Genomic DNA, 26,014 nt, shown 5'->3' with positions numbered 1-26,014 from the left:
TTTAAATTTGGAAGCTTTTGATTGTTTATGAAACTTTAATAAATATTATTATTAAAAAAACAACAGAACCTTCCTGGTATGGTTGCTTAATCTGTGGAACGAAACGTCTGTGTACATGGGCAAGAGGCCTGTTCATTTCTTGGCTTATTAAGTCAAGATATGATCGTCCCAATCAGATGATTTACAAACTGCAGTTAGTTGAAAATGGAATCAGGTGCTTCCAGCCTTGTTCTTGTGCCTGTGCTGGAGGAGAAGAGAGCTAGATCATGCACAAAATGTTAAATTACAGTTTAGTGTGACACGCAAACCACATGTTTGTGTTTAGTGATATGTGCAAACCACATGCTTTTTTGTGGTTAAGGCTATCTGCAGTTTCCTTTAAACTAGAAAGGGTGCCTAGTGAGTTTGAGAACCTGGCTCAAGGCAAATCCTGGATGTGCCTTAACAGTGATCAGTACTGGTGCTGACAAACTGCTTAAATGCTATGAAAGGAGGTGAGGCATGCAACTTTTCTCCACGATGGGATGTGTCGGGGGAAAGAAATGTGCACAGTCTTCTGCAAACCATGGTTAGCAAGGAGCCAGAGTTACACCCACATTGGCCCAAGTAAGAATTCCAGTCCCCTCAAATTATCAGTAACTAAGTGGGTTTCTTTGGGATTGAAAGTAGCATCAGTCCTGTATAAAAGCCCCAACCAAACATTTTTCAGACACTTTATCTCCTTCTGAAATACACTATATAGAGCTTTGATGTGAACATCTAATATGGAGACAAAAACCCATCTACCATGAGGGTTCAAAATAATCTGATAACAAGGACAGTGTTTAAAAATGGGAGGAAGAAAACTCTAGAACTACCCTGAAGTAGTACAGCAGGTTCCCATGTCTGACATTCCCACTAGATATATATCCATTTTAAATTCTCCTTCATCAGCGCACACTTTATTTAATCTATATCTGTAAAAGGCTGTCTTGGAAAAATGGCATTTTCTGTCATTTAAACGGGGCTCAATGCAGTTGGGAGTCGGAGATTAGAAAACAAACCAAGCAAACGAGCAACATGATATCAGAGTTAGCCTTGGAACAGAAAACTGTATGTAGTTTGGTTATTTGAACAACGGTGAGCACGAGAGAAGCCCCCAACTAAGTGATCACATTTCCACGATATATTCTATCACCCCTCAACTACTTTTCTCTTTACAAAGCAAAACGAAAACAAAAAAGCCCCGTAACCTACATACAATATACACATTCATGTATCACACATACAGTTCCCCCAATGCATATTTTGTGTGTATACAGTAAACATACGTGCACAAAAGATACCTAAGTTCTATTTATAAGTCACAGTGGGAATTCCTTTGAGAGGAACGGAGGGGGGGGGTTTCCTGAATAAGACACTGTGGATCCCTAGATTTTTAACATTTCAACCTTTGAACTTCCAACTTGCAGAGCTAACTGGAAATGAATCTATCTGAAGGTCAAGGGGAAGGGAGTCTTACAAACTTGGTTTGCGATTCCCAGCTGCAGTAATTGGATTTCAAATTTGATCTACTTACCCTGTAACTAAAAGCACCTAACCATCATAGGTACAAACCACAGATAAATTATTGCAGAATAACAAACGTCCTCAGAGGAAGAATATATGGGTCAAGAAGGGTTTTATGTTTTGTCAATGCGAGATACCATTTCCCCCCCTTATAATGTTTTAGATTTTATTTATATATTTATATCTGCAAGGTAGCAAAGAATAGCTGTACACCTTGACACGGCAAAGTTCCAGTGTAAAAAGGTGCTTCGTTGAGGGTAAGGGCAAATTGTTCTTCTTTTTTTAAAAAAATGTGTATAATTTCATAGCTATTAAAACACATATGCAACATAATTCATTACACTCAATAGCTTTTTAGTATAAAACTTATAATTTATGAGGTGATGTTAATAGCATAAATTAATATACCTTTTCTCTTAAAAATCTACAATAAGTATTCTGAACACACATGGTGCAGGCAGGGAGGAAAGGGAAAGGGGTGTTCTTAAATAAAAGCTTAAAGCTAAGCATTATGGGATGGGGTGGGGGAATATTTTGTACGGTGGACTTGAGCACAGCTTCCACAAGAGAACAGCCACCAGGCCATGAGACCCAGAAACGAATTCACTTTCTGGTGTTCATGCTTCGATGACGCTCTCCTGCAAAAATTTCTTCTTCGCAACTACTTTTATTTTAACTGCCTTTATTTCCACAAGGAATCCCTGAGACATGCCCAAAACTGGACAGTGATAATCACCATTCAGAGAAACTGGTTCAACCCTCTTCCCTCAACAGAAACGAGATACTCCTTAGCATAACACAACTGACCATCTTTTCCAGGCTGGGTCCATTTCCTAGTTTGTTTTCTTTTAAGATGCTAAAATCCAGGAGTGAGCTGCACTGTCTTTTTGACAACACAGATTTGGGGACAATGACTGTGGGGTTAAAAAAATTGGGGGCCCACCAACCAACAAGACAGTGAAGACACACCAGCAGACCAAGTTCAATGTATTAATCCAGCTCATACAATTTAAGAGTGTGTGTGTTTATTTGTGTGTGTGCGCGCGCGCATGAACACATACATGCATGTGTGTTATAAGGGGTTAGAAAGGAGGAGTTGCACTGAATTGTTATTTTTCTCTTTTTTTCAGCCCTGAGTTTTCTCACTCTAGTTCCCTCACATTCTAGGAAAGATATTTCATAATTATAGACTGTGTGTTATAGACTTTCCTTATGCTGCCCTCCAGTGGCAATGCAAAGCTGGTTCCTTTCTTACGCATTACCACGTGTTCTTAGTTCTAAACTGGAAATCTACAATGTACACAACCAAAACAACAGGGTTCACGCAGCAGATTGCTCACAACAGACATAAAATAAAGCAAGTCAATAAGTTCTTACTTTCAAACCTGGATATCAAGAGGAGAGAGCCACCGATTCTACCTCTTTCTTTTTCTTAATGCATAAAATACTAGCTTACACAAACAGTAGGTGTGTTAAACGTTACTATTTGTCTTTGTTCATAAGGCAGGATTTATTGAGAACCAACAAACAGTTAAGGATCCTGGAATAAAGATTTGGGGAGGGGGGTTCATACAAGCACCACACCTTAAGCAGGCATTCTTTTCAAGCGATTTCATTAAACTTTCTGAAATGACGTCCCCGAGGGACATTCCTACTTTACGGGGAAATTACTTTTAGAGGATTTTATCCTCGCACATCATCTTGCTTAACCACATATGGAAACATCATGTTCTCTATTAATGAAAACCATGTCATGACACTCGGTGCGATCAAAACTCCTTAAAAGAAAACGAATTCACAAGAACAAGAGATGTGAATTAAAAGCGAAGAGTCATAAACCGAATTTTGCTAGGAACCCTGAAAATTCCAGCCTCTTAACAAGACAGATTATAAAGAAATTATCCATGCGGTACATTTGTGGCCCATAATTTAACTACGAGAGAACACAAGGGCGGTGTTTTGAAAGGGAGGGATTAGAAACGTAAGCAGCATTAGGAAAATGCAGTGGAGAAACAGGATCTGCTGCAAGACACTTTTGACACGAACAATGGTGTTTCCTTAAGGGAAATATGGAAACTGTAATAGCCTGCTGTGAGATCAAAACAGGGACCTGCACTTCCAAAGCTGACTTGATTATAGTCTGTTTTCCGCCTAGATGTGTACCTGCTGTAGCCTTGCACATTTCCCCACTATGACACATGCAGAAGGCTGGCGTCTTTGTGTTAAGTTATGCATGCAGGACTTTGCCCTGAATGTGAGCAAGAACCACGCTGGCTTCCTTTTAAAGACAGGCTGTGAACATCACTGAGAAGGAGCAGAAAGGTTTGCTGCAAATTTTGCAACTGGTCTGTTTTGCACTCCCAGCCTGTGCATTTTGCCTTCTGGCAGCAACCCCTCAAACTGCGTGGAATGTGGTCTCGGAAGGTCCCCCAAACTTTAAGAGGCTGCAACAGGCATGGGGAGGCTGAAAAGCCCTTGCACACGCCCAGAAGACATCAGTCTTCAGATCCCAATCATTCTGCCGTATTTTCAGGTACTGGAATAATATAGCACCAAATGATATTTATAAAGAGGAGTTTTGTAGTTTGCCAAACCAATTTACTTTCCTGTTGGAGCTAATCACTTGTTCAATTTGATTGGAAACAAACAGAGGGAACTGAACGGGGCTCCCCCCCCCCTCCTATTTAGCACAAAAGCCAGGGGGTTTTTTGGAGGGGGGAAATCATTTCACAATACATTGTGCACTAAAGTAGAATAAAGAAAAGACTTTCCTTCATCTCGTTAACTGGCTTAAAACAGATACATTACAAATATAATTTGGAACACACTTAGATGTTTATTATACAGTTCAATTTCAAATGCAGGGAGGGATTTCACAAGGTTAAAAAGCATAAAAATGTTTTCCAGCAACATGTACTTTTATTTCCAGGGGCAAACTCCCTGATCCTCTCAAAATAATAAGCACAGCTTTTTAAAAGAAGGCAATAGTTCAAATTTATGGGATTCAGACAGGCAATTCCTGGAACCCTCCCCTGCCCAAAGGCCTGGGAGAAGGAGATGCCTGTACCAGATTCTCACTTGAGCACCATTTGAAAGCGGAATAGAAAAGCTAGACAGGAAACAACTGCTTCAGTCACAAAGAGAAAGCTGAGCTCCCTCTTCATCCCCCATAGAAGCCCAATTAAAATACTCTACTAGAGTGTGCCTTCTTCTCTCTTCGTATCTTTTTAAATATATTATAAAAAAGTAGATGGAATTATGTACAGTCCAAACCTCTTACCATAAAATATAACAAAGCCCTGCTCTTAGGAGTAGATGGTCGTTCCGTCCATGTCTACTCCAGAAAACAAGAAATGATTGCAAGGACTGGCCTCCACTGAGCAGAACTGGACTTCATGAGAAATAAATGGCATAATCTACTTTTCTTTTGAGAATCAGCACAGCTACAAGCCCTGCTTAAGGGGGGGGGGAGCAGCAGAGACCTTGTAGCTTGCTTGATAAAGAACTTTTTGTGGGGGAAGCAGGCCTTATTCTGACAAACTCCTTACAGTTTGATTGCTGTGGATCTTCAGGGGGCATGAAGTGATAACAGTAGAATCTCTGACTTTGAAAATGTATTTATTAGCAAGACCACTGATTAGAGATAGGAGAACGCCAGCACTTTTCTTTTTTTTCTATTAACTTCAGTAGCATGTGTTGTTTAGCATGCCTGTTCTTTCTTCCCAGACCTCACTCTGCACAAAATAAAAATATCTAAATATTCCCAAAGTATTACGGAGCACCGTAAGGGCTCACAGCTGCTGTAGGAATCCCCAGAAGCATCAAGTATCTGGAGACGGCTACAACTTTGTAAGATCACTCAGCAGTTCTGGTCTCACATTGGTTTGAGTGGGGAAAGGGGCCCATGACACAATTCTGCCAGTTTCGGCTGAGACTTGGCTGTGTTAAAAGTAACGCTCCATTGGAAAATGCCAACCCAACAACACTACTGTAATAACTGATCAGCTTTAGGAATTAGCATATGTTTTATCTGAGCAGGTACACCATTGCAATTAATTACAGTACTCAGTTCTGCTTTCTGTTCTACATACCAATGATATATATATTTTATTTAAAACTCCCCACCGTCATAGATACTCTGAACCAACAAGTACAATCTCATGTCCTACAAATTCATCCTTTCTTCCATCCAACCCAACTTCAAAAACCAAATTAGCTTGCAGTATGAACGGTCGCTGGTTTCAAGATGGTCTTTCAGAACAGGAAAGAAAGGGAGGGAAACAACCTGTCATTTACCCATCAAATACACGCACACACACACACAAATACACACACAAACCGCTGCGCTCACAGAGGAGGTTAAGAGCCCAGTGTTAAGCTGACAGAATTAACAATTGAACTATGGTGTTGGTTTAAGTCTGCAGTGCCCAGTTACCAAATCAAAATGATAACCCCCCTTTCGTGCCATTTGCATTCTTTGAAATAAATCAGCTCCTCACCTCTTGCCCAGATGTTCACGGGACTGGATACTCTGATTTGAGCCTTAGGAACTTGCATTAGTTATATTTGAGGTATCATCTCACTTTTGGGTCTAGAGTCCATTGTATCTAACTTCTCATTTATCAGTCTAAGGCAGGACTAGGGAGTCTGCGGCCCTCCAGAGTCGCTGGGACTCCTCCCAATTTGCACCAGCAGCAGGCAGGATGGCCAGTGGTCAAGGGCTATGGGAACTCGAGCGCAGCAACACTAGAGGGTCACAGATTCCTCATCTATGGTCAGTTACATCCGGGACCTGTGCTGTATTCTTTTATCTGGGATATTTAGCTGGCTAAGTATAACAAAATCTGAAAGGGGTAAATGAGCACCAATACAGAAACCAGCACGTAAGATCAAGAGAGCAGAGCAGAGCAATGGGGAAACCCTGGTCTGCACTGAATCAGGACTTTTCGCCCCCTCTTTTTGTTTTAAATTTAAACGAAGTCTTTAAAAAGGAGATGACAAAAATCAGGAAAAGAGAAGTGGGCCAGGGTGGGGTGAGAGGGAACGTAAGGTCCCCCCAACTGCCTGAATTTTGCAGACAGACGAGCTCAGCTGGAGGTGGTGAAGGGAGCAGATGCGTTATTGGTACTAGTAGCTGTGGCACCTGTTACTGTGAAGCCTGTGGGAGGCGCTATGGAGCTGTGGCTTGGCTGCAGGTCCTTGGGGATGCCGCTGTGAGAGCTCAGCTGGTGGCCGAAGGCGGCGCTGAACTGAGGGAGCTGTTGCTTTGGGGAGGTGGAGGCCATGAGTTCAGAGGACCCAGGGCCCATGCCGCTGAAACTGGTCTGCGGCAACCCCGGGAGCACGCTGGAGCTGTTGGGGGTGACGGTGGCGAAGGCAGGCTGCGTGGTCTCTGAGTGCGACGTGCTGGGTGGCGTGGACAGGGAGGTGGAGAGCAGGTGTCCGTCGGCACCGAGCAGGTTGCTGAACGGAGAAGGGTCGCCCAGGCTGACGGGGAGGCTCCCCCAGTGAGTTCTGGGGTTCACCACGCCACCGAGCGGCACCTCCAGCTGCGAAGGGAGCAGATGTTGTGCTATGATGGGCATCTCTGCGGAGAAGGTAGCTGCCAAGTTCTCGCCAGAGTAGGAGGCGCCATGAGGGGACGTGATATGGTCACTGTAGGGCGACGGCACATGCTCGCTGTCGTAATGGCTTCCATGGGGTGAGGAGTGTGAATGGTCACTGCTGTATTGCTGTCGTGAGGTGATTAGGTCGTCTGCCTTGCTTAGCAGCTGGGCAGGGTGTGGCCTCTGGGAGGCATGGCTGCCATCGTGAAGTCCTTGAAATTGTCCGGGGAAGGCTCTCTCCCCAAGCCCACTCTGACTGATCAGAGTGGCAGAAGTAAGGCCAACGTTGGCTGGGGCAGAGAATTGCCCCTGAATCTGCCCTGCCAGGGGCGTAGGTGGGTTGGATAAGGTAGCAGAGCGGAGCAAGCTATCATCCAGGTCCAGGCTAGAGAAATTCTCGTCATGCACTATACGCCCATTCAGCAGCTCACCTAGATCCGCGTTGACTTCCCGGCTCAAGGACTGAATTCCTGAAGTTTCAGCACCCGTGGAGAACACCCCTATGCCTCTGTCCGATAGTTCTTGAACCGGCACGCCGTCTGTCTGTGTGAGCACTCCTATAGTACTCAGGCACTCAAGAGAAGTCACAGCCTGCAAGGCCCGTTCCAGCTCCTCTGCCTCTTCGGTCGTAGGGAGGAGGTCTCCATTTTTACCTGCGTTAAATTAAAGATATGTTAAGCAGTTGGCATACCTCTCTTAGGTGCATTCTTCCACAATTCATGCAATGGCTAGTATAACATCCAGTTTGACCTTTAAAGGTAAAGGAAAGGGACCCCTGACCCTTAGGTCCAGTCGTGACCGACTCTGGGGTTGCGGCGCTCATCTCGCTTTAATGGCCAAGGGAGCCGGCGTACAGCTTCCGGGTCATGTGGCCAGCATGACTAAGCCACTTCTGGCGAACCAGAGCAGCGCACGGAAAAGCCATTTACCTTCCCACCGGAGCGGTACCTATTTATCTACTTGCACGTGACGTGCTTTTGAACTGCTAGGTTGGCAGGAGCAGGGACCGAACAATGGGAGCTCACCCCGTCGAGGGGATTCGAACCGCCGACCTTCTGATCGGCAAGTCCTAGGCTCTGTGGTTTAACCCACAACACCACCTGTGTGCCCTAGTTTGACCTTTAGCTATTCATTTTTTTAATTAACTTTATATGTGAGTGCATGAATTTATTTCCAGCCCATTGGAAGTGTTACCAGCCTGTTAGCATGAACCTACATGTCATAGGGTGGCTGGAGTGTATGTCTACCAAAGAAGGCCATGTTCACGCAGACAGGTTGATTACTTGATGACTACAGCACCAAGTGGCAACTTGCATGTGTGAAAGAGCTGCCAAGGCAGAACTTTCATACCACTTCATTTTGCCTTAACAGCAGGCTCTGTTTCCGCCACGGCGTGCTGCAAGTCATCAAATGCATAAAACAAAATAAAACTGAGCGGTGCACATGCAAACCCCTGGTCAGAAAACTTTATTACTGACAGGCAAGGCCTACCACAGTTCAGAAAGGACGCTTAAGTGGGTTTAATACAAAGAAGAACGCTCTCCCCTCTCAATTGACATTAAGATCTTCAGAGAATCATTTTGTTTTAGAGGAGATGACATTCTTTTAACTGAAAATGCAACAGATAAAAACAAGCAACATAGATTGGAACATTATTTGTCAGGGCTATGTTTCTTCCATGGGATCATTGCAAAAAATATGTAATACGCTATCTACTGGAGAATTTGGTATCCTGAGACTCTGTTGGATTTTTAAATGCTGAGGGGCACGGTATACAGAGCCTTACCTACATACTATAGTATAGGCCGTGATAAAGGATGGCCGTACATGGACAGAGCTAAGATAACGATCAAAGACATAAATAAAGGAGCCATAGTAAAAGCCAGCAATAGCTCTAAGCAAATGTTTATGTGAAGTTTAACAACTGGCACTGCACGCCAACCAACAACTGCACACTGGTTCGACATGCTTCTGTAAGGATGCAGGCACACAAAGACCCCAATGTGAGTAAGCCATAATCTCACAATCTATACATCGGAAGTTCAATTTACATGGATTTTGTGGTTTGGACCTACTTCTGTTGGGCTCACTTCAACTTCTAGCCCCAGTCCTATGAACTTCGCTGACCACAGTGGAATGATATGTGATGTGTAATGAAAGAGGAAAAATCCCTATGTTGCAATATAATAATAATAATAATAATAATAATAATAATAATAATACAGTGGTGCCCCGCAAGACGAATGCCTCGCAAGACGGAAAACTCACTAGACGAAAGAGTTTTCCGTTTTGGAGGTGCTTCGCAAAACGAATCTCCTATGGGCTTGCTTCGCAAGACGACAATGTCTTGCGAGTTCCTGCTGGTTTTTTCCCCTTCCCCCCCCCTTTTTCTAAGTCGCTAAGCCGCTTATCAGCTGATCTGATCAGCAGATAAGCCACTAAAAGCCTCTAAAAGCCACTAATAGCGCTAATCCGCTAATCGTTCAATGGGCTTGCTTCGCAAGACGAAAAAAACCGCTAGACGAAGAGAATCACAGAACGGATTCTTTTCGTCTTGCGAGGCACCACTGTAATAATAATTTTTTATTTATACCCCGCCCATCTGTTTGGGTTTCCCCAGCCACTCTGGGCAGCTTCCAACAAAAGGTTAAAAATAATACTGGACTGCTCATATAAGATATTTCCAGATTGGGAAAGATTTTTTATTATTATTCATAAATGGGTCAGAGAGAGGTGGAGATGCTCTGCTGTTTCTGGAATTGTACACTGCCTGCATTTGTCTCTGAACTGCTTTTATTTATTTATGTAGTAAATTTATATCCTGCTCTTCCAACAATGCCCTTCAGGGTACCTGATAATGAAAAAATAAAAACATGCACTGAAAACCCTCAATAAAAAACATAGAAGGATTAAAAAAGAGCATGTTAAAACTGTATTAACTGGTGGTTAAAACGGGCTTGTAAAATGAAAATGGGATGGTATTGAAGTAATGGGAGAAAATGAAAACACAAGAGGAGCCTCCAGATTTGCAAAGACAGGGCATTGCAGCTAAAAAGTCCCTGTCCTTAGTCACCCCCACCTTAGTTCAGAAAGTGGGCAAGGGAGGAAAATACCCAGATAAAAGTCTGTTGTTCAGATATTTGAGTAACGCAGCGTAGAATTGTTATGTTTTTAGGCAGTGGAGCAACATGGACAAACACTCCTGGATTTTTCAGTTCATAATGTAGGAAGCTCCGTCTTTTAAAAGTTAGTATAATTAGATACTTGTGCTCCCCTCCTTCAAAAGCTGCCCTTCCTAATAGCAAGCTTGTAATCCTTTTCAGTACACTGGGTTGTATCCAACACTGTCGTTCCACTTCCCCCTGCTCTCCCTGTAGGCCCTCAAATTCTGCTTCACGGGGTTGGGGGACTCTCCAGAGCAGATTTTAGGGTTCAGAGAGGAGCAAGAATTCCCATTGCATGAGCAGAACTCCGCCCACGCAGTGTTGGATACAACCTGTGGTTAACCTTGTCATAACTGCTTAGGAGGCTGGAGGTTTTTTTTGGGGGGGGGGTTGCCCTTTAAACATTTTTTTTTAAGTCTCTTCAAATTCACAACATTTAAAATTCCCCCACAAATGCAAAAATTAATCACCAAGTTCAAATTCTGGTGCTTAAACAAACATAAAACTGAAAGCTACACAGTATTTACATTTATGTACTAAAAAAAAAAAATCCTTTCCACAAATGGCTCTATGGAATAGAAAAGCGTTAAGGGTATATGATCGTGCAATAATTGCACACCTTTGAGTTCTCTGCAAAATAGAATTGAAGCAATTGAAACAAGAAAAGTATCTGCTTGACATTCAGAAATACAACGTACAGTGGTACCTCGGGTTAAGTACTTAATTCGTTCCGGAGGTCCGTACTTAACCTGAAACTGTTCTTAACCTGAAGCACCACTTTAGCTAATGGGGCCTCCTGCTGCCGCCGCACCGCCGGAGCACGATTTCTGTTCTCATCCTGAAGCAAAGTTCTTAACCTGAAGCATGATTTCTGGGTTAGCGGAGTATGTAACCTGAAGCGTATGTAACCCGAGGTACCACTGTACAGGCGAAGACCATTTCGCACAGGGGTTCCGTTCTCAGTTCCCGAATGTGCATAACTATGCCCTTCCCTCTGCCGGATCCAAAAGGACCTACATGTTGGCAATCACGTGTCATTTGGACACACCTAAAATGGTCACGCAGAATCCTGGCTGACAGTTTGACTAGAAATCTGAACCATCGTTTTTCATCCTTGCACGTTTCGGCATTTTCCTTAATTGTACATTTAAAAAAATAAAAATAAAATGAATGTCAAAAATGTTGCCATTTCCTGCCACAGCACTGAGTTTTGTGTTTAATCGAGAGAGAAGGTACCTTCAAAGAAATCAAAGTCTTGCAAGTCATCCGGCAGCCGTGGCAGGACGTCAGAGAAGTCCTCCTGATTCAATTCGAGGTCGTGTGGAATGTCTGTGATTTCATTGGCGATGTCATCTGGCAGCTCATCTGTACTCAGCTCCGGTGTGGAAGGGCTCCTACAGAAACAGGGAAGACAGTCACCCCCGCCCTTTGGTCTGGCACGTGCTGGGCTCTGATCTATTCTGGGATGCCTAGGCCCTTTCCCCACCCCACCCCCTTTTTTGTTTTTTAAACTGTTCCCTCACCAAACTCAACTCTGAATGTATGGAGCCGTTGGAGCTGCCATAGATAAAGCTACTGCAGGATCTGGTATGGCTACAACTAAGATTTATGTCTCTTTTCTACCTCTGCTGGTGCACAAAAGATGGTACGGGATATTCCTGCTGGTGCAAGAACACGGATGGCACACAATCCTATGAATGTTTACTCTCACGCCGTGCTGGGTAATGGCTTATGACAGAAGAAATCACTGCACAAATGTGATTTCCAAGAGGGGCTTAAACATGCCTTGAAACTTAAAACAAGTTGCATGCTTCCAATCCTCAATGTTCTTTGGAAGACAGGGAACCCAGGCAGCAGGGATTCCTCCCCCCTGCTTTATCCACTTTTGGCTAAAATATGAGCAGCAAGTGATGATCTGCTGGGATTCCCTAACTCAGATCCTTGAAATGTCTGCATTGCTCTGAAAGCATAGCTCCATCCCAGGGCCCCAATGGTCTTAGTGGTAGTATTGGTTCCAAGGCGGTTCCCTCATTGCGAGAAGTGAGTTTACAGGGAACCAGGCAGAGGGCCTTCTCGGTAGTGGCGCCTGCCCTGTGGAACGCCCTCCCTTCAGATGTGAAGGAAATAAGCAGCTATCTTCTTTTTAAAAGACATCTGAAGGCAGCCCCGTTTAGGGAAGTTTTTAATATTTAATGCTGTATTGTTTTTAACACTTGATTGGAAGCCGCCCAGAGTGGCTGGGGAAACTCAGCCAGATGGGCGGGGTATAAATAATAAATTATTATTATATAAGGAGGATGCCTGACCCAAGGTTCTGGGAGTTGACCTAGAAAATGCATACACACATCTCTTGATCGTAAGAATTAATTGTTATCTCCAATTTTGAAACCCAGGATATGGTTTTCCCCTGGATTAAAAGTCTGCGAGACCCACTTTTAAACAATCTTCCTTCAAACCATAGTTTGTGGAGAAGTGTGAATACATCCACTGACTTGCATAACGCTCTTCCCGCTCAGTTACTATTTAGACTGGCTTATTAAAGTACTAGAAAGGAGCCATTAAGCTGAGTTCTTTCACACTAATTTGTTCTGCAGACTCTTCTGGAAAGATGTGAATCAGTCACCTATTTTTCGCTTTTTCAATAATCTGAGACAGTTAAGGGCTGAAAAAATGCACCATTCTGGAGCAAAAGTCTTCTTACTTGGTATGTCAATTTATTAAGGTAGAAGAGAGCTCTAATGCATGAAAAGCGCCATTACATCAGTAGCAGAGTATATTACGTCATGTCATAAAGACTGGCCAAAAATGTCTACAAGTTGGCATGATAAATGCCCCCTGGGGACCTGGCCAGGCAGCAAGGCAGGGCAAACTGGAAAACAAACAAGTGATCACTCTGCAAGTGTGCAGAATGAGTGCGCACAACCTTTCCTCCTCTCTGCCGCCAGCCATAACTCAGCACTTGTGTGAGAGTAAATGTTCATAGGATTATGTGCTATGTTAAGACCCACTGTCCTCAAGTGGACTTGTTTTCAAGTAAGTGTGTACAGAACATCAGAGTTGGTTTTCTACAGGTAGCGTAGACTATGGCTGGAATTTGAGCTAAGGCAATAGTTCTATCAGCGCAAGTGTTTTTGCTTGCCAGACAGAATTATATACCCTCTCCTCACCGCCATGTGCTGTTCTGCCGGGGGGGGGGGTTGCTAGCACAACTATTAAGCTGAATCTGGACCAATACTCATTTACTTGACCTATTCTTTTCCAACACTACGATGTCAACTTAGAAAATGAATCATAGCTGGGCTCTGACCGTAAATGGGAGATCTCCATTGGCAGTGAGACGCTGGTGGGCATACTGAGGTTTCCTTGGGGCACAGCAGGAGGAATCGGTTTTTGGGGACGTCGTGGCCCTCGCCTTCTCTTTTTCTTGTGTTTTTTGGTAAGAGCAGGTGGCTTTGTTTTTTTCCTGGGTTTCCTCTGCTGCTGGTGCTGGACTTTGCGGGAGCTGTCTCCTCTCAAGAAGTTATCCTTTTTAGAACGAGAATGGAAAACACCAACACTGAACTGAAAAGCACTTTTCTTTCCTTGCCATTCCAAAGTGTGAACATCTCTATGGCATGCAAGTCGGAACAGACAACGCTTGACACCTTGAAAAGGGAACCACGATGCTAAGCAAACCGTACTGCCTTTTGTACCACTGGCGGGAAAGAATCCAAAACACATTCAGACCAAACTATTTCCAAATTCAAATCATAAGAGTTTAACATGCGGCCTTCAGGAAGTTTAGGACGGCACTGAATCAGAAAGAACGTTCGTCAGAGTTCAAGGCGAGAAATGGTCAATTACTTCTCTTTGAAAACGGCTTGGAGCATCACAATGCCATGTCACCAGGAATCACAGAACTACACACACAAATGCAAAATACAGATAAGGTATTACGGTATTTTTCGCCCTATAGGACGCACTTTTTCCCCTCCAAAAACGAAGGGGAAATGTGTGTGCGTCCTATGGGGCGAATGCAGGCTTTCGCTGAAGCCTGGAGAGGGAGAGGGGTCGGTGCGCACCGACCCCTCTCGCTCTCCAGGCTTCAGGAAGCTATCCGCAAGCCTTGGGAGCCGGTCTCCCAAGGCTTGCAGAGAGCTGCCTGCATCCCAAAGCCTGGGGCACACTGAGTAGTGCGCCCCAGGCTTCGGGCAGCTCTCTGCAAGCCGTGGGAGCCTGGCGCGACTTCCCGTCGGGCTCCCTAGGCTTGCAGATAGCAGCCTGTACTGGGGGCTGGGGTCGGGGGAAGCTCGGGCTTCCTCCGCCCCAGCCCCACGCCTGGGGGGGGGGGATTCTTTATTTCCCCCCCAAAAAAACTAGGTGCGCCCTATGGGGCGAAAAATACGGTACTTCCAAATGAGTTAACAACCTTCAGATAATGTAATTTTTCGTAGATGGCGTTTGCCATCTTGATATTGCAAGGTTTCACAAGGTGCTACAGTGGTGCCTCGCAAGACGAAAAGAATCCGTTCTGTGATTCTCTTCATCTAGCGGTTTTTTCATCTTGCGATGCAAGCCCATTGATGGATTAGCGGATTAGCGCTATTAGCGGCTTATCGGATCAGCTGATAAGCGGCTTAGTAGCTTAGAAAAAAGGGGGGAGGGGAAAAAACCCGCAGGAACTCGCAAGACATTTTCGTCTTGCAAAGCAAGCCCATAGGAGATTCGTTTTGCGAAGCACCTCCAAAACGGAAAACTCTTTCGTCTAGCGAGTTTTCCGTCTTGCGAGGCATTCGTCTTGCGGGGCACCACTGTATAATTAAAAGGGATGGATCTTCAAAGTGGATTACATCGGGGTGGCTCCCAAGGGCTGTATTCCCTGTGGCCAAGCTTCCATGGGCATGACAAAAATGAAAGTGAGTGTGGGTAGAGCATGTTGGTGGGGAGGGACCCACACTTGCCCACAATACACAAACACACTCTACCCTTCCCCCCCCCCTTGCCAAAGTTAGATATGAAAAGCCCCCCGTTAGAGCCAACTGGACCTCCATGAAAATGCCCCATGTTGCATTTAGGCTTGAAAATCTCCTATTGATGGTGCGCAGAGGCAAGGAGGAAACACAGTGGGTATGACGGGGAGCTTCCATGGGTTGAATTTAGCCCACAGGCTAGATCCCCACACGTAGTTTAGGGCAGCCAAAAAACTGAGCTTTGTGCCAGTAAGAAACTGTCTGATGACAAAACGTGAGTCATCTGGGAATTAGCCAAATTCAGATGCCAGCTATTAGCTTGAGGGCTATAGTGTATGACTCTTGTGCCTAGCAAAAGGGAAAGGTAATGTTCAAACCTTTGTGAGGCGGTTTGGAGATTGTCTGGGGATGGAAGTTAAAATGAGGAGAGCTTCCGTTTCACTGACCGACGCAACTGGCAAAAATAAACTGTGTGAACAAACTGAAATGCTCACGTTTCCACCTTGACAAGGCATTCCAGGAGAATAACCTATAAGCTTATGAGAGACATCCCAACTAACTTCATCCATCAGGCATTTCTGCTTGTGCAACAAAACTCCCCCTACCCAGTCTTCTCCCACTGTGTACTCCCTGAATCCACCTGGGGGCTACCCAGAATCAGGAATGAAGATTTAGGGAGGGGGTGGGAAGAAGTTCCACAGTGCAAGCTGAAATCCTTGTGCTGGTGGAACAAATTAGTTGGATACCGCCAACAGTCTCTCCGTGTTCTCACGGCAGACATGACAGAGTCACAAAAGAGGACAGACATCATTCTTAAATGAGATCCTATGCACCCTTAACTGGGACTGTTAAATTCAGGGAGACTCTGTTCCGCATAAGCTTGCATAGGATGAGCGAAGGAGGATCTTTGAAACATTTCCCCATAATCCTTTAGATGAGTTCAGTCAAAGAAAGGCTGCTGACATAGCATTTTTCTTTGGTTATCATCAGAGCTCACCTTACAGCTTTCTGAAGGGGCCAGAAGCGAAAGCTGCATGCTGATGTCATTCCCCGGCTTGCTGGAAATACTGCTGCCGCTGTTCTTCAAGTATTCTGACTAGCAAATATACTTACCATTTTTTTGGCGTGTTCTTCACACAGGGGGGTCTGGTGCGTAATGTCAAAAACTGGCACAGAGCATTGCTGTCCGTCTGCAAACTTGGCTGTGCAGCTTGAGAAAAGCTGCTGGGACCGGTTCAAGAGGATATCTGGGTTTCTCTGTAGTCAGGAATAACACACAAAGAGGGGCAGGAGACTGCATGATTTACAGAGAGAGAGTAAGATACCGAACCTTGAATTCTATTCCCAACTAATATCTCACTTTGGAGCAATTCCTTAAATGTCATTCATGCTGCAGCTACAGAAGATGCGAAGTCAACAGTTAAAAGCAAAAAAACCAACACACACACACACAAAACAACCTGCCATCAAGCAGAATTACTAATGATTTTATAATTTATTAAGATGGGTTTATGGAAGCAGCTATTTTGCTAATGAGTTTGTGTGTCTTGTTTCCTGGAGATTCTTAATCAATACTGTGATTTTTGGGACAATGCAATCAATAGATTTGCTTTCTAACCAACTAATGAGAATCCATACACAAATATTAAAAAGAGGATTTCTGTCATCCATTTCTGTCATCTTCCTGCCTTTTTGACAGATGACGCACAGAGGAAGTCAATACAGTGAATCCTGATTCAAAATTATTTTGTTCAGAAGAGATATATAAACTCAATGCATTTTTAGTCTCTCTCTCATCTATTCCTCCCCTCCCTAAATCAGCAGTAGGCATTTTCCTTCATCATGCAAGTTTACATGATGCAATTTCCTGAGATACCCACTTCACTTGTTTTCTCCCTGTGTTTATTCACCACCATCGTTCCCGCCATTGAGGGACACGCTCAACTTTCTGCTTAAGGCAGCCTTTCTCAACCTTGGGTCCCCAGATGTTGTTGGACTACGACTCCCATCATACCTAGCTAGCAGTTGTAGTCCAATCTGTAGACCCAAGGTTGAGAAAGGCTGATTTGAGGCATTGGTGGGCCACCTACGGCCTTACACTGTTGAAATTCTAGAATGGCCAGTGTTCAGGGATGGTGGCCACTGTAGTCCAGCAGAAGCTACAAGGTTCCTGGTTCTCCTTCAACTGTTTAAGAAGCAGTCACAGCCCTAGTCACTCACACAGGGCAGGAGGGGGAAGAGTGGAGAGCAAGGCTGAGCTTTCGGCCATACTTCTGATGCTGCAAATTTTTCTTTCAACAGCTGCCTGCAACTTTGCGATGAGGAAGACCAATGCACAAGTCCCTGCTTCCACGTAGAGGCTCTGCATGTTCTGGTCAGCAGCACAATCAGGTGTCCTGAACATGGAGAAACCTCTACTCACCATGAACAGAAACTTCTGCATTGTTTTTCCTTCTCACACAACCAAGCGCAACGCTTGGCTACTGGGAGAAAGAAGATACGATGTCGGGTGTGAAACTAAAGGCATGGCTTTATGAGAGCAACGCCTGAATGGAGCCAATGTGATCAAGGGAATGATCATTATTGCAGGCATGCAGGGAGCATCATACCTAGGGACTCTTTAGTGGGATAAACACGGGGCAGTGATTTAGGAGAGACGCACTGGTGAATTATCTCTATGGCAGCTCAAGCAAGGGCCTACGTTGCCTCCTTGTGGCAGTGCTGGCTCATTACAAATGGAGCTTCCTGCCTGTGAGCTCAGTGGCCTTGTGTGGTGTCCAATCCCACAGAGGCTGCAAGATAAGATATGTCAGTGGACTAACTCACATAACTCGCCAACTCTAGTCTGCAAACAGCCGTACCAAGACCAGCACTTGAAAGCATAGTCAATATTGTGCATGGCACTTTTCTTTCAAACGCTCTGCGCTTGTCGTATCTACAAAAGTCCCTTTATAATTCTCAGTTCTTCCTCAATGCCTTGGAGGAACCTTAAAATTAAGGCTAAAGTTGCAATTAGGAAGCGGCAGGGGGGGGAAGCTGCAAGAGATATAAGTGAATTTTGAAGTTGAGGGAGGAGTGGGAAAGAGAAAACTCATTAAAATTCCGAGCTTGCAACATTTGGAAACTTTCCTTTCTTTCCTCCTGCAATTTCACGTACTCGTGCTCATTGTAAGGGCTTCTAACATAAGGACTTTCATTTTCCCTGATCTCTGCCTCTTCTGTCGATACTGCAGAATTATAGGTCTTTCATCTCTTATTCATTCTAGGTCATTGTACTACCTCACAGTGCAGATTTCACACCCTGCTGAAACCTTTATAGCAATTTAAGCTGTAAGATAATTCAGACTTTCTGCGGAAACTGACAAACCAACCTCACACAGGGCAATGCCAGGCGCATGTGTCCAGTACAGGGACATTTCTAGAAAAGCTGTTTGTTCCTCCGCCCTGAAGGTCTACCATAGCCCTAACCAAACAATTCTGACCTGATGCCAGGGATTCGAAGTGGGGACAGATTCAAATGCTGGCTAGGCCCCTGGATTCTACCTTTGTTTCAGGGTCTCTCTGCTGCTTCAGAGCTGACACAACTGCACAGGCTTAAGAATGGATTTACCAAGTCTCTCCCATAAGTTGCTAGCTTGAAAAGAAGAACCAGGCCAAGAAGCTAGCAGGAGCGCCCCCAGAAATACTCGTTGGAAATGGGAGATGGCCATACTTAATTACAGTCATACCTTGGTTGTCAAACATATTGGTACTCTGACGTTTTGGCTCCCAAACGCCATAAAACCCGGAAGTGAGTGTTCCGGTTTGTGAACATTTTTTGGAAGCCGGACATGGCTTCCACGGCTTCCGATTTGAGTGCAGGAAGCTCCTGCAGCCAATCGGAAGCTGTGCCTTGGTTTTCAAACCATTCCGGGAGTCGAACGGACTCCCAGAACGGATTACGTTCAACAACCAAGGTATGACTGTACTACGTTTTTAGCCCACAACAGGAACAGGAACACAGTGAAAAAGATACGTTGAAAACAATGTTTAGTGAACGGAAGAGCCTTGTTGGTGCATGGTTCGCCCTTTGTTGTCCCTCTACATGGTGACACGTCCCTCTGCTTCACTTGGCTTGTGCTGAAAGAAAAGGACACCCAAGAAGATTAGCACCAAAAAACGGAGAAGGCTGGGATATAATGTGCGTGCCGTACTGCCAGGTGTGGGTGGTACCTCACCTGTTCCGAGTACACGAAGCTCTTCGGAGCTCTCGTATCAGCTGCCCAGCGCACTCCGGCTCTCGGCTGGCTGCCCGCAGCAAGGCTTTCCGGAATGTATGTTGGCATTTCCTCTGGCGAGATTCTGCCCGCTCCAGGCGGCAGAGGTGCTTGTATTTCTGCTGAAAGTAAGTGCAAAGTTGGGAAATGCGGGAGCTCCTGCCGCTGGCATCAGCGTCGTCATCTGGCCTGTGAGATTGCGTGGGGAGGGAAAAGCAGGTGATCAAGTGGCTGGCACTCAAAACCCAATGTCATCATTCCGCAAACTTGCACTACTGCTATCTTGTCTGTACAGCGCAAGTCCCGAGTACCTGAAGAAATGTCAGTTTCCACGTCAACCTCCCATTGGCTGGCAACTAGGGAGAAGGCTGCGACACCCCTTTTATGAAAACATCCTCTCTGACAATCTAGCCGACACTAGAGTCCACGCTAATGTCTTTCTATTTTCTCAGGCTTCTACTATTTGAAAAGTTTTACCGTCTGATTTTGTTGCTGCTTCTGCCCTTCATGATTTAACTGGGGTGTTTTACTGACTTTGTAATTAATTTTGGCTTGGATCCGGAGTTGTCACTCCATATATGGAAGGGCTCAGCTCCCCCTTTTCCCTGCAGCTTGAGCACCACTTTTCATGCTTTTCTAAAGGGTTTCCCCTCCCTCCGGAGCACATTCTCAGGGGGAGGGAGTCAAGGGGAAGAAAATTGACTCCCCCTTCCTCACACCAGCAGGGGCATCCTGTAAACAAAGTTCTGCTGATGGGAGACTAGGATCTAAGCACTTATGTTTTTTTATTGTCACTATAAAATTGTAATTATTGTAAATATACCTTAAGAATTACAGAACTGATGGGAAATATAGAAAATAAATGAAACAGTACCCCCCACCCACTATGAACAAACTGTTGTTGTGGTGCGATGGCCATACTAGTGAAATACAGTGGTACCTCGGGTTACATACGCTTCAGGTTACAGACTCCACTAACCCAGAAATAGTGCTTCAGGTTAAGAACTTTGCTTCAGGATGAGAACAGAAATCGTGCTCTGGTGGCACAGCAGCAGCAGGAGGCCCCAAGCTATAGTGGTGCTTCAGGTTAAGAACAGTTTCAGGTTAAGAACAGACCTCCGGAACGAATTAAGTATTTAACCCGAGGTACCACTGTACCACAAGTTGTGATACCATGCAACATAGCAGTTCTTGTGACCAATCCTCTGTTTCTTTGCCATGGCAGCTGCTCCTAGAAATAGACTATAAAATGATGCTTTTGAGATAGGAAAAGCAAACACCTCCACCGAGGACAAGATCACTGATCAAGTTTTGTTATTCTGATTCCGGCCTCTGTTTCTACATTATACATATCTTTTTTTCAGGTTCAACGGACAAAGTCCACCAGCCATTTCTAAAATGTTTGGAGTAAAAATTCAGTGCACAAATGAACTTCCTCTTATGCCACGGGGCTTCACCACCCTCTCATCTCACCTGCAACCCACTGTGTACCCCCAAAACCTGCGCCAGAGAGCCCCCAGCACTCCAGAGAAGATTTTGGAGGGTTTCAGGGGAGGACGGTGAAGTCAAGTGGCACAAGTAGACCTTCATCCTGCTTACAGACAGAAAGCTTTGGGGATATTAAGTTTCTCTGAATACCCTCTTCCACTGTACCTACCCTCACCTACAGGTAACAGTTTAAAAAACAGCCTGATCTCTGTTTTATGTCATATTCTGCACTTAATTACTCAGTCTTCTGTTCTGAGTTGTATGCACTTACTCATTCCTGTCATATCTGAGGGCTTCCCGAATAGACCATGCAACCTGGTATGGCGAGGTTTGTTCCAGTTCTTCCAATTCTTCTCCACTGTCTTCTGACCAGTCCAACCCTGGAAAAAGCATGGAAGGAAGTGGATATTTGTATTTTTAGCCAAATAAAAAGCACTGTTGTGATAGCACAACAGAGGGCCTCATCATAAACGGGAACCTCATTATAAGTGTATGAATTACCATATAACACCGGTCTTGAAAGACCTACATTGGCTCCCAGTACGTTTCCGAGCACAATTCAAAGTGTTGGTGCTGACCTTTAAAGCCCTAAACAGCCTCGGTCCAGTATACCTGAAGGAGCGTCTCCACCTCCATCGTTCTACCCAGACACTGAGGTCCAGCACCGAGGGCCTTCTGGCGGTTCCCTCACTGCGAGAAGCCAAGTTACAGGGAACCAGGCAGAGGGCCTTCTCGGTAGTGGAACGCCCTCCCACCAGATGTCAAAGAGAACAACAACTACCAGACTTTTAGAAGACATCTGAAGGCAGCCCTGTTTAGGGAAGCTTTTAATGTTTGATGTATCACAGTATTTTAATATTCTTTTGGAAGCCGCCCAGAGTGGCTGGGGAAACCCAGCCAGATGGGCGAGGTATAAATAATAAATTATTATTATTATTATTATTATTATTATTATTATTATTATTAGAACAAAAAGAGGTGAACCACGCGTATGGAAGTTTCCCAAACAGCTGCCATCTCACCCCACCCCGCCAAGGTTATATGGCCACATGTAGGGTTGTTTTTCTCACATATGCCTAAATGGCTGTCACATGGAAGATGTAGCAAGCTTGTTTTCTCCTGCTCTGGAGGGGAAGACCTGAACTCATGGATTCAAGTTGCAAGAAAAGAGATTCTGACTAAACGTCAGGAAGAACTTTCTGGCGGTAAGAGCTGTTCAACAGTGGAATGGTCTCCCTCAGGAGGTTGTGGACTATCCTTCCTTGGAGGTTTTTAAGCAGAGGTTGGATGGACATCTGTCTTGGATGCTTTAGCTGAGATTCCTGCATTGCAGGGGGTTGGGCTAGATGACCCTTGTGGTCCCTTCCAGCCCTATGATTCATCATCACCACTGCCCTGCAAGGCTAGCTATGCCCCTTCTACCCCTGGCACCAAGTCCTGGTCTTCTGTGGTCAGGCTTACTAGCCACAGGCATACTCAGCCACTGTGGGGCATGGGGATCAAAGGTCCACATCTGAGGTGGAAAAGAGTAATGTGCTCCAGGCTAATTTCTGGCCATGGTCAGTGAACAGCGAAGCATATGAAGATAATCTGGATGGAAGGGTCCATATAAGGAAGAAGGCAACACATTGTTGCTTCATCGTTTTTTGTCAGTTAGGTAAAGGGACCCCTGACCGTTAGGTCCAGTTGCGGACGGCTCTGGGGTTGCGGCGCTCATCTCGCTTTACTGGCCGAGGGAGCCGGCGTACAGCTTCCAGGTCATGTGGCCAGCATGACCAAGCCACTTCTGGCAAACCAGAGCAGTGCACGGAAACACCGTTTACCTTCCCACCAGAGTGGTACCTATTTATCTACTGGCACTTTGACGTGCTTTCGAGCTGCTAGGTTGGCAGGAGCAGGGACCGAGCAACGGGAGCTCACCCCATCGCGGGGATTCGAACCGCCAACCTTCTGATCAGCAAGCCCTAGGCTCTGTGGTTTAGACCACTGTGCCACCCGCGTCCCTTTTTGTCAGTTAAAGGTAAAGGGACCCCTGACCATTAGGTCCAGTTGTGGCCGACTCTGGGGTTGCGGTGCTCATCTTGCTTTATTGGCCGAGGGAGCCGGCATACAGCTTCCGGGTCATGTGGCCAGCATGACTAAGCCGCTTCTGGCGAACCAGAGCAGCACACGGAAATGCCGTTTACCTTCCCGCCGGAGTGGTACCTATTTATCTACTTGCACTTTGAAGTGCTTTCAAACTGCTAGATAGGCAGGAGCAGGGACCGAGCAACGGGAGCTCACCCCGTTGCGGGGATTTGAACCGCCGACCTTCTGATCAGCAAGTCCTAGGCTCTGCTATATATCCATAATTGCCATTACACTTTCTGCTACTTCGGATTGCCGAGCCACCAATGTTTGTACCATAGCAACAATCTGAATAGCCTAAATTCCTGGTTTATGTACATTGCAAAAGCTGGAACTGGTCCTCTAGACTTACAGCCATGCTCCCTTTTTGTGTGTGCTTAGAACTGCCTTGAAAACAAAATGGCAAACCATGTGATTTTAGTAGTAGTAACTAGCTGAATTTTACGGGACTTAGCTATGGGGCAGGATGCAGAAACACCTGCCCACGGCCTAGTTTGCCCCTCTGCGTTAAAAAGCACACACTTGCAAGGATACAGTTTACTCAAGTACTTCACTTGCGCACTGTTACCAATCTATGGCAAATTTACTGGACCGAATGATCAAAACGTCGGGTACCATTAATTCCCCACTTACCTAAATGCGGAAACAGATCAGCATCCAGCTGCTGTTTCTGAGTGCACAGTTTCACCAGTCTCTGTAGCCGGCTCATACAGGATGAGTGCGGAGAGAAGGCTGTGGCTTTCATAAGGATCCTGTCCACCCCGGGCGGGTCTGGGCCAGGAGCCCTAGTAGGGTGCAGGGGGGGCAGCGGTCTTTTGTTAGACAGCTGCCTGGCTTGTGCTATAGTGTACGTGGTGGGAGCCACTCCCTGCACTGGTAGGCTGGTGTTCTGAGGTTGAGGTGACTTGCAGACTAAGCCCTGCTGTAGCCCTGCTGGCTTTAGAGAAGTTGGTAATGGCGAGAGATGGGAGTGCTGCTGCTGCTGCTGCTGCTGCAAAGGTGCAGGAAGAGGGCTAAAGTGCTCTTGGCGAACTTTCAGAATCTCTGTTTCTCTCTGGCGCTGCCGGTTCTGGGCTAATTTGCTCTGCAGCTTCTTCTTCACCGTTGCCCCTTTCTTGAGATCTTCATCTTCCTCGTTGAAAGCGAAGGGGTCTTCCAGTTCTGCTTCCAAGTAGTGGAGAGGAAGCCGGGCACCCGGTGGAGAGAGGGACATCCCGTCTAGTCCATTGGGCATCTTCAAGGCCAGTGGAGGAACTGTCAGGCTGAAGGCCACAGAATCCATCTGGTGCCGAACTTTTACCTCCTCGACGGGGTCATTCTTTTTCTTCCTCTCCTTTTTCGGTAAAAAGCCAAGTACCTGCAGGTGACTGTTGCAGTACCTTTGAGAAGCAAGACCATCAGAATTATTTCCTCCTCGTCAGCTCTTAAGCATGGTGAAACTAGAAACTAGAATTCATGAGAAAGTAGTCTAAATGGCATAAGTATATTTTTTGCGAGAAACCTCAATCGAGAACGTTTAAATGAATATCTCATAGCCAATGATAAACTTTCAAAAATAAAGATATTATTTGAATTGCATATCACATTAGCTATATTATAACTATAGATACAATGTACTTCCAATTGAACTGCACATCAGAACATTTGCAGAATTACAGTCTGCATTTCAAGGAAGTCCATAGAGTGGTGCCCCGCAAGACGAATGCCTCGCAAGACAGAAAACTCGCTAGATGAAAGAGTTTTCCGTTTTGGAGGTGCTTCGCAAAACGAATTTCCTATGGGCTTGCTTCGCAAGACGGAAATGTCTTGCGAGTTCCTGCTGTTTTTTTTCCCTTCCCCCCCCCTTTTTCTAAGCTGCTAAGCCGCTTATCAGCTGATCCGATCAGCAGATAAGCCGCTAAAAGCCGCTAAAAGCCACTAAAAGCCAGTAATAGCGCTAATCCGCTAATCCTTCAATGGGCTTGCTTCGCATGACGAAAAAACCGCTAGACGAAGAGAATCACAGAACGGATTCTTTTCGTCTTGCGAGGCACCACTGTATATGGAAAAACTGTGACATAAAAGCACAGCAGATAGCTTTCAAGGCGATCTCTTTTCTTACCCTAATAAAAATAACTGTGTTAGGTTCTACACGTTTCTGTGAAAAGCTTGCATCCCTAACACTTCACTCTTATGCTTGAAAAGGATGCAAAGCAGAAATTTTATTAGTAGCCCAAGTGATAGAAAATGCTTTAACAAAGAACAAGAGTGGGTGGTTTTTTACTTCGAGAAGTCAAAGAGCAAAGAGGGAATATGTTCTTTGGCTTGAGGCAAACAATTTTAAACCTGGAAATATTGGACTTGGGAACAGGAAGGCCAGGGTTTAAATCCTCACTCGGCTATGAAACTCACTGGGTGTCTTTGGGCTACCCTCTTTCAGTCTAAGCTTCCACACACAGCTGTTGAGAAGATAAAAAGTGAATAACCTGTACACTCCAGCCAGCCTTGGATGGAGGCTGGGTTGTTGTTATAATCATCACTGTGGAACACTTAATGGGGAAACACATTAATGTTAGGCCAGTATATTAGCTGTGCTGCTTTCAGCACCCACTAAAAACTTTTTTTGGTTAGGCAAGCATGCCCCCAAACATATTTTTAATATGTAATTTTTATGTGCATATTCCTTGAGAAAAATGCTGATTTTATATATGCTTCAATACATTTTACGTCAATTTATTTTTAACATTTTATTTTACTGGTAGTTTAAATATACGTTTTATATTGTTTTAAGTACACCACTTGGAGATTGGGGTCAATTAAGCGGTATATAAATCTTTTTGAATAAATGAACAGATTACACATCGCCTTCACCTCATTCCAATTTTCAGCAGAAGGTG

The 26,014-nt window shown here is 45.1% G+C and overlaps 1 protein-coding gene across 2 annotated transcripts in view; it reads right to left on the bottom strand.

Moving 5' to 3' along the window:
• The window catches only part of INO80D (INO80 complex subunit D), a 49,789-nt gene that overhangs the window by 7,361 nt on the left and 16,414 nt on the right, over nt 1-26,014 (bottom strand). For both annotated transcript variants that reach the window (XM_083472787.1, XM_083472788.1), the window contains exons 4-11: nt 23,772-24,517; nt 21,283-21,391; nt 19,485-19,712; nt 19,283-19,386; nt 16,381-16,514; nt 13,626-13,843; nt 11,555-11,712; nt 70-7,807 (exon numbers count right to left, since the gene is read on the bottom strand). In XM_083472787.1, the coding sequence (XP_083328913.1) occupies nt 6,636-7,807; nt 11,555-11,712; nt 13,626-13,843; nt 16,381-16,514; nt 19,283-19,386; nt 19,485-19,712; nt 21,283-21,391; nt 23,772-24,517 (2,869 nt within the window). In that variant the 3' untranslated portion in view covers nt 70-6,635. The remainder of the gene's footprint in view (nt 1-69; nt 7,808-11,554; nt 11,713-13,625; nt 13,844-16,380; nt 16,515-19,282; nt 19,387-19,484; nt 19,713-21,282; nt 21,392-23,771; nt 24,518-26,014) is intronic.

The sequence above is a fragment of the Podarcis liolepis genome, assembly GCF_965112155.1.
Source record: "Podarcis liolepis genome assembly, chromosome: 1".
Classification (NCBI taxonomy): domain Eukaryota; kingdom Metazoa; phylum Chordata; class Lepidosauria; order Squamata; family Lacertidae; genus Podarcis; species Podarcis liolepis.
This window is presented reverse-complemented; position numbering and strand designations above follow the sequence as displayed.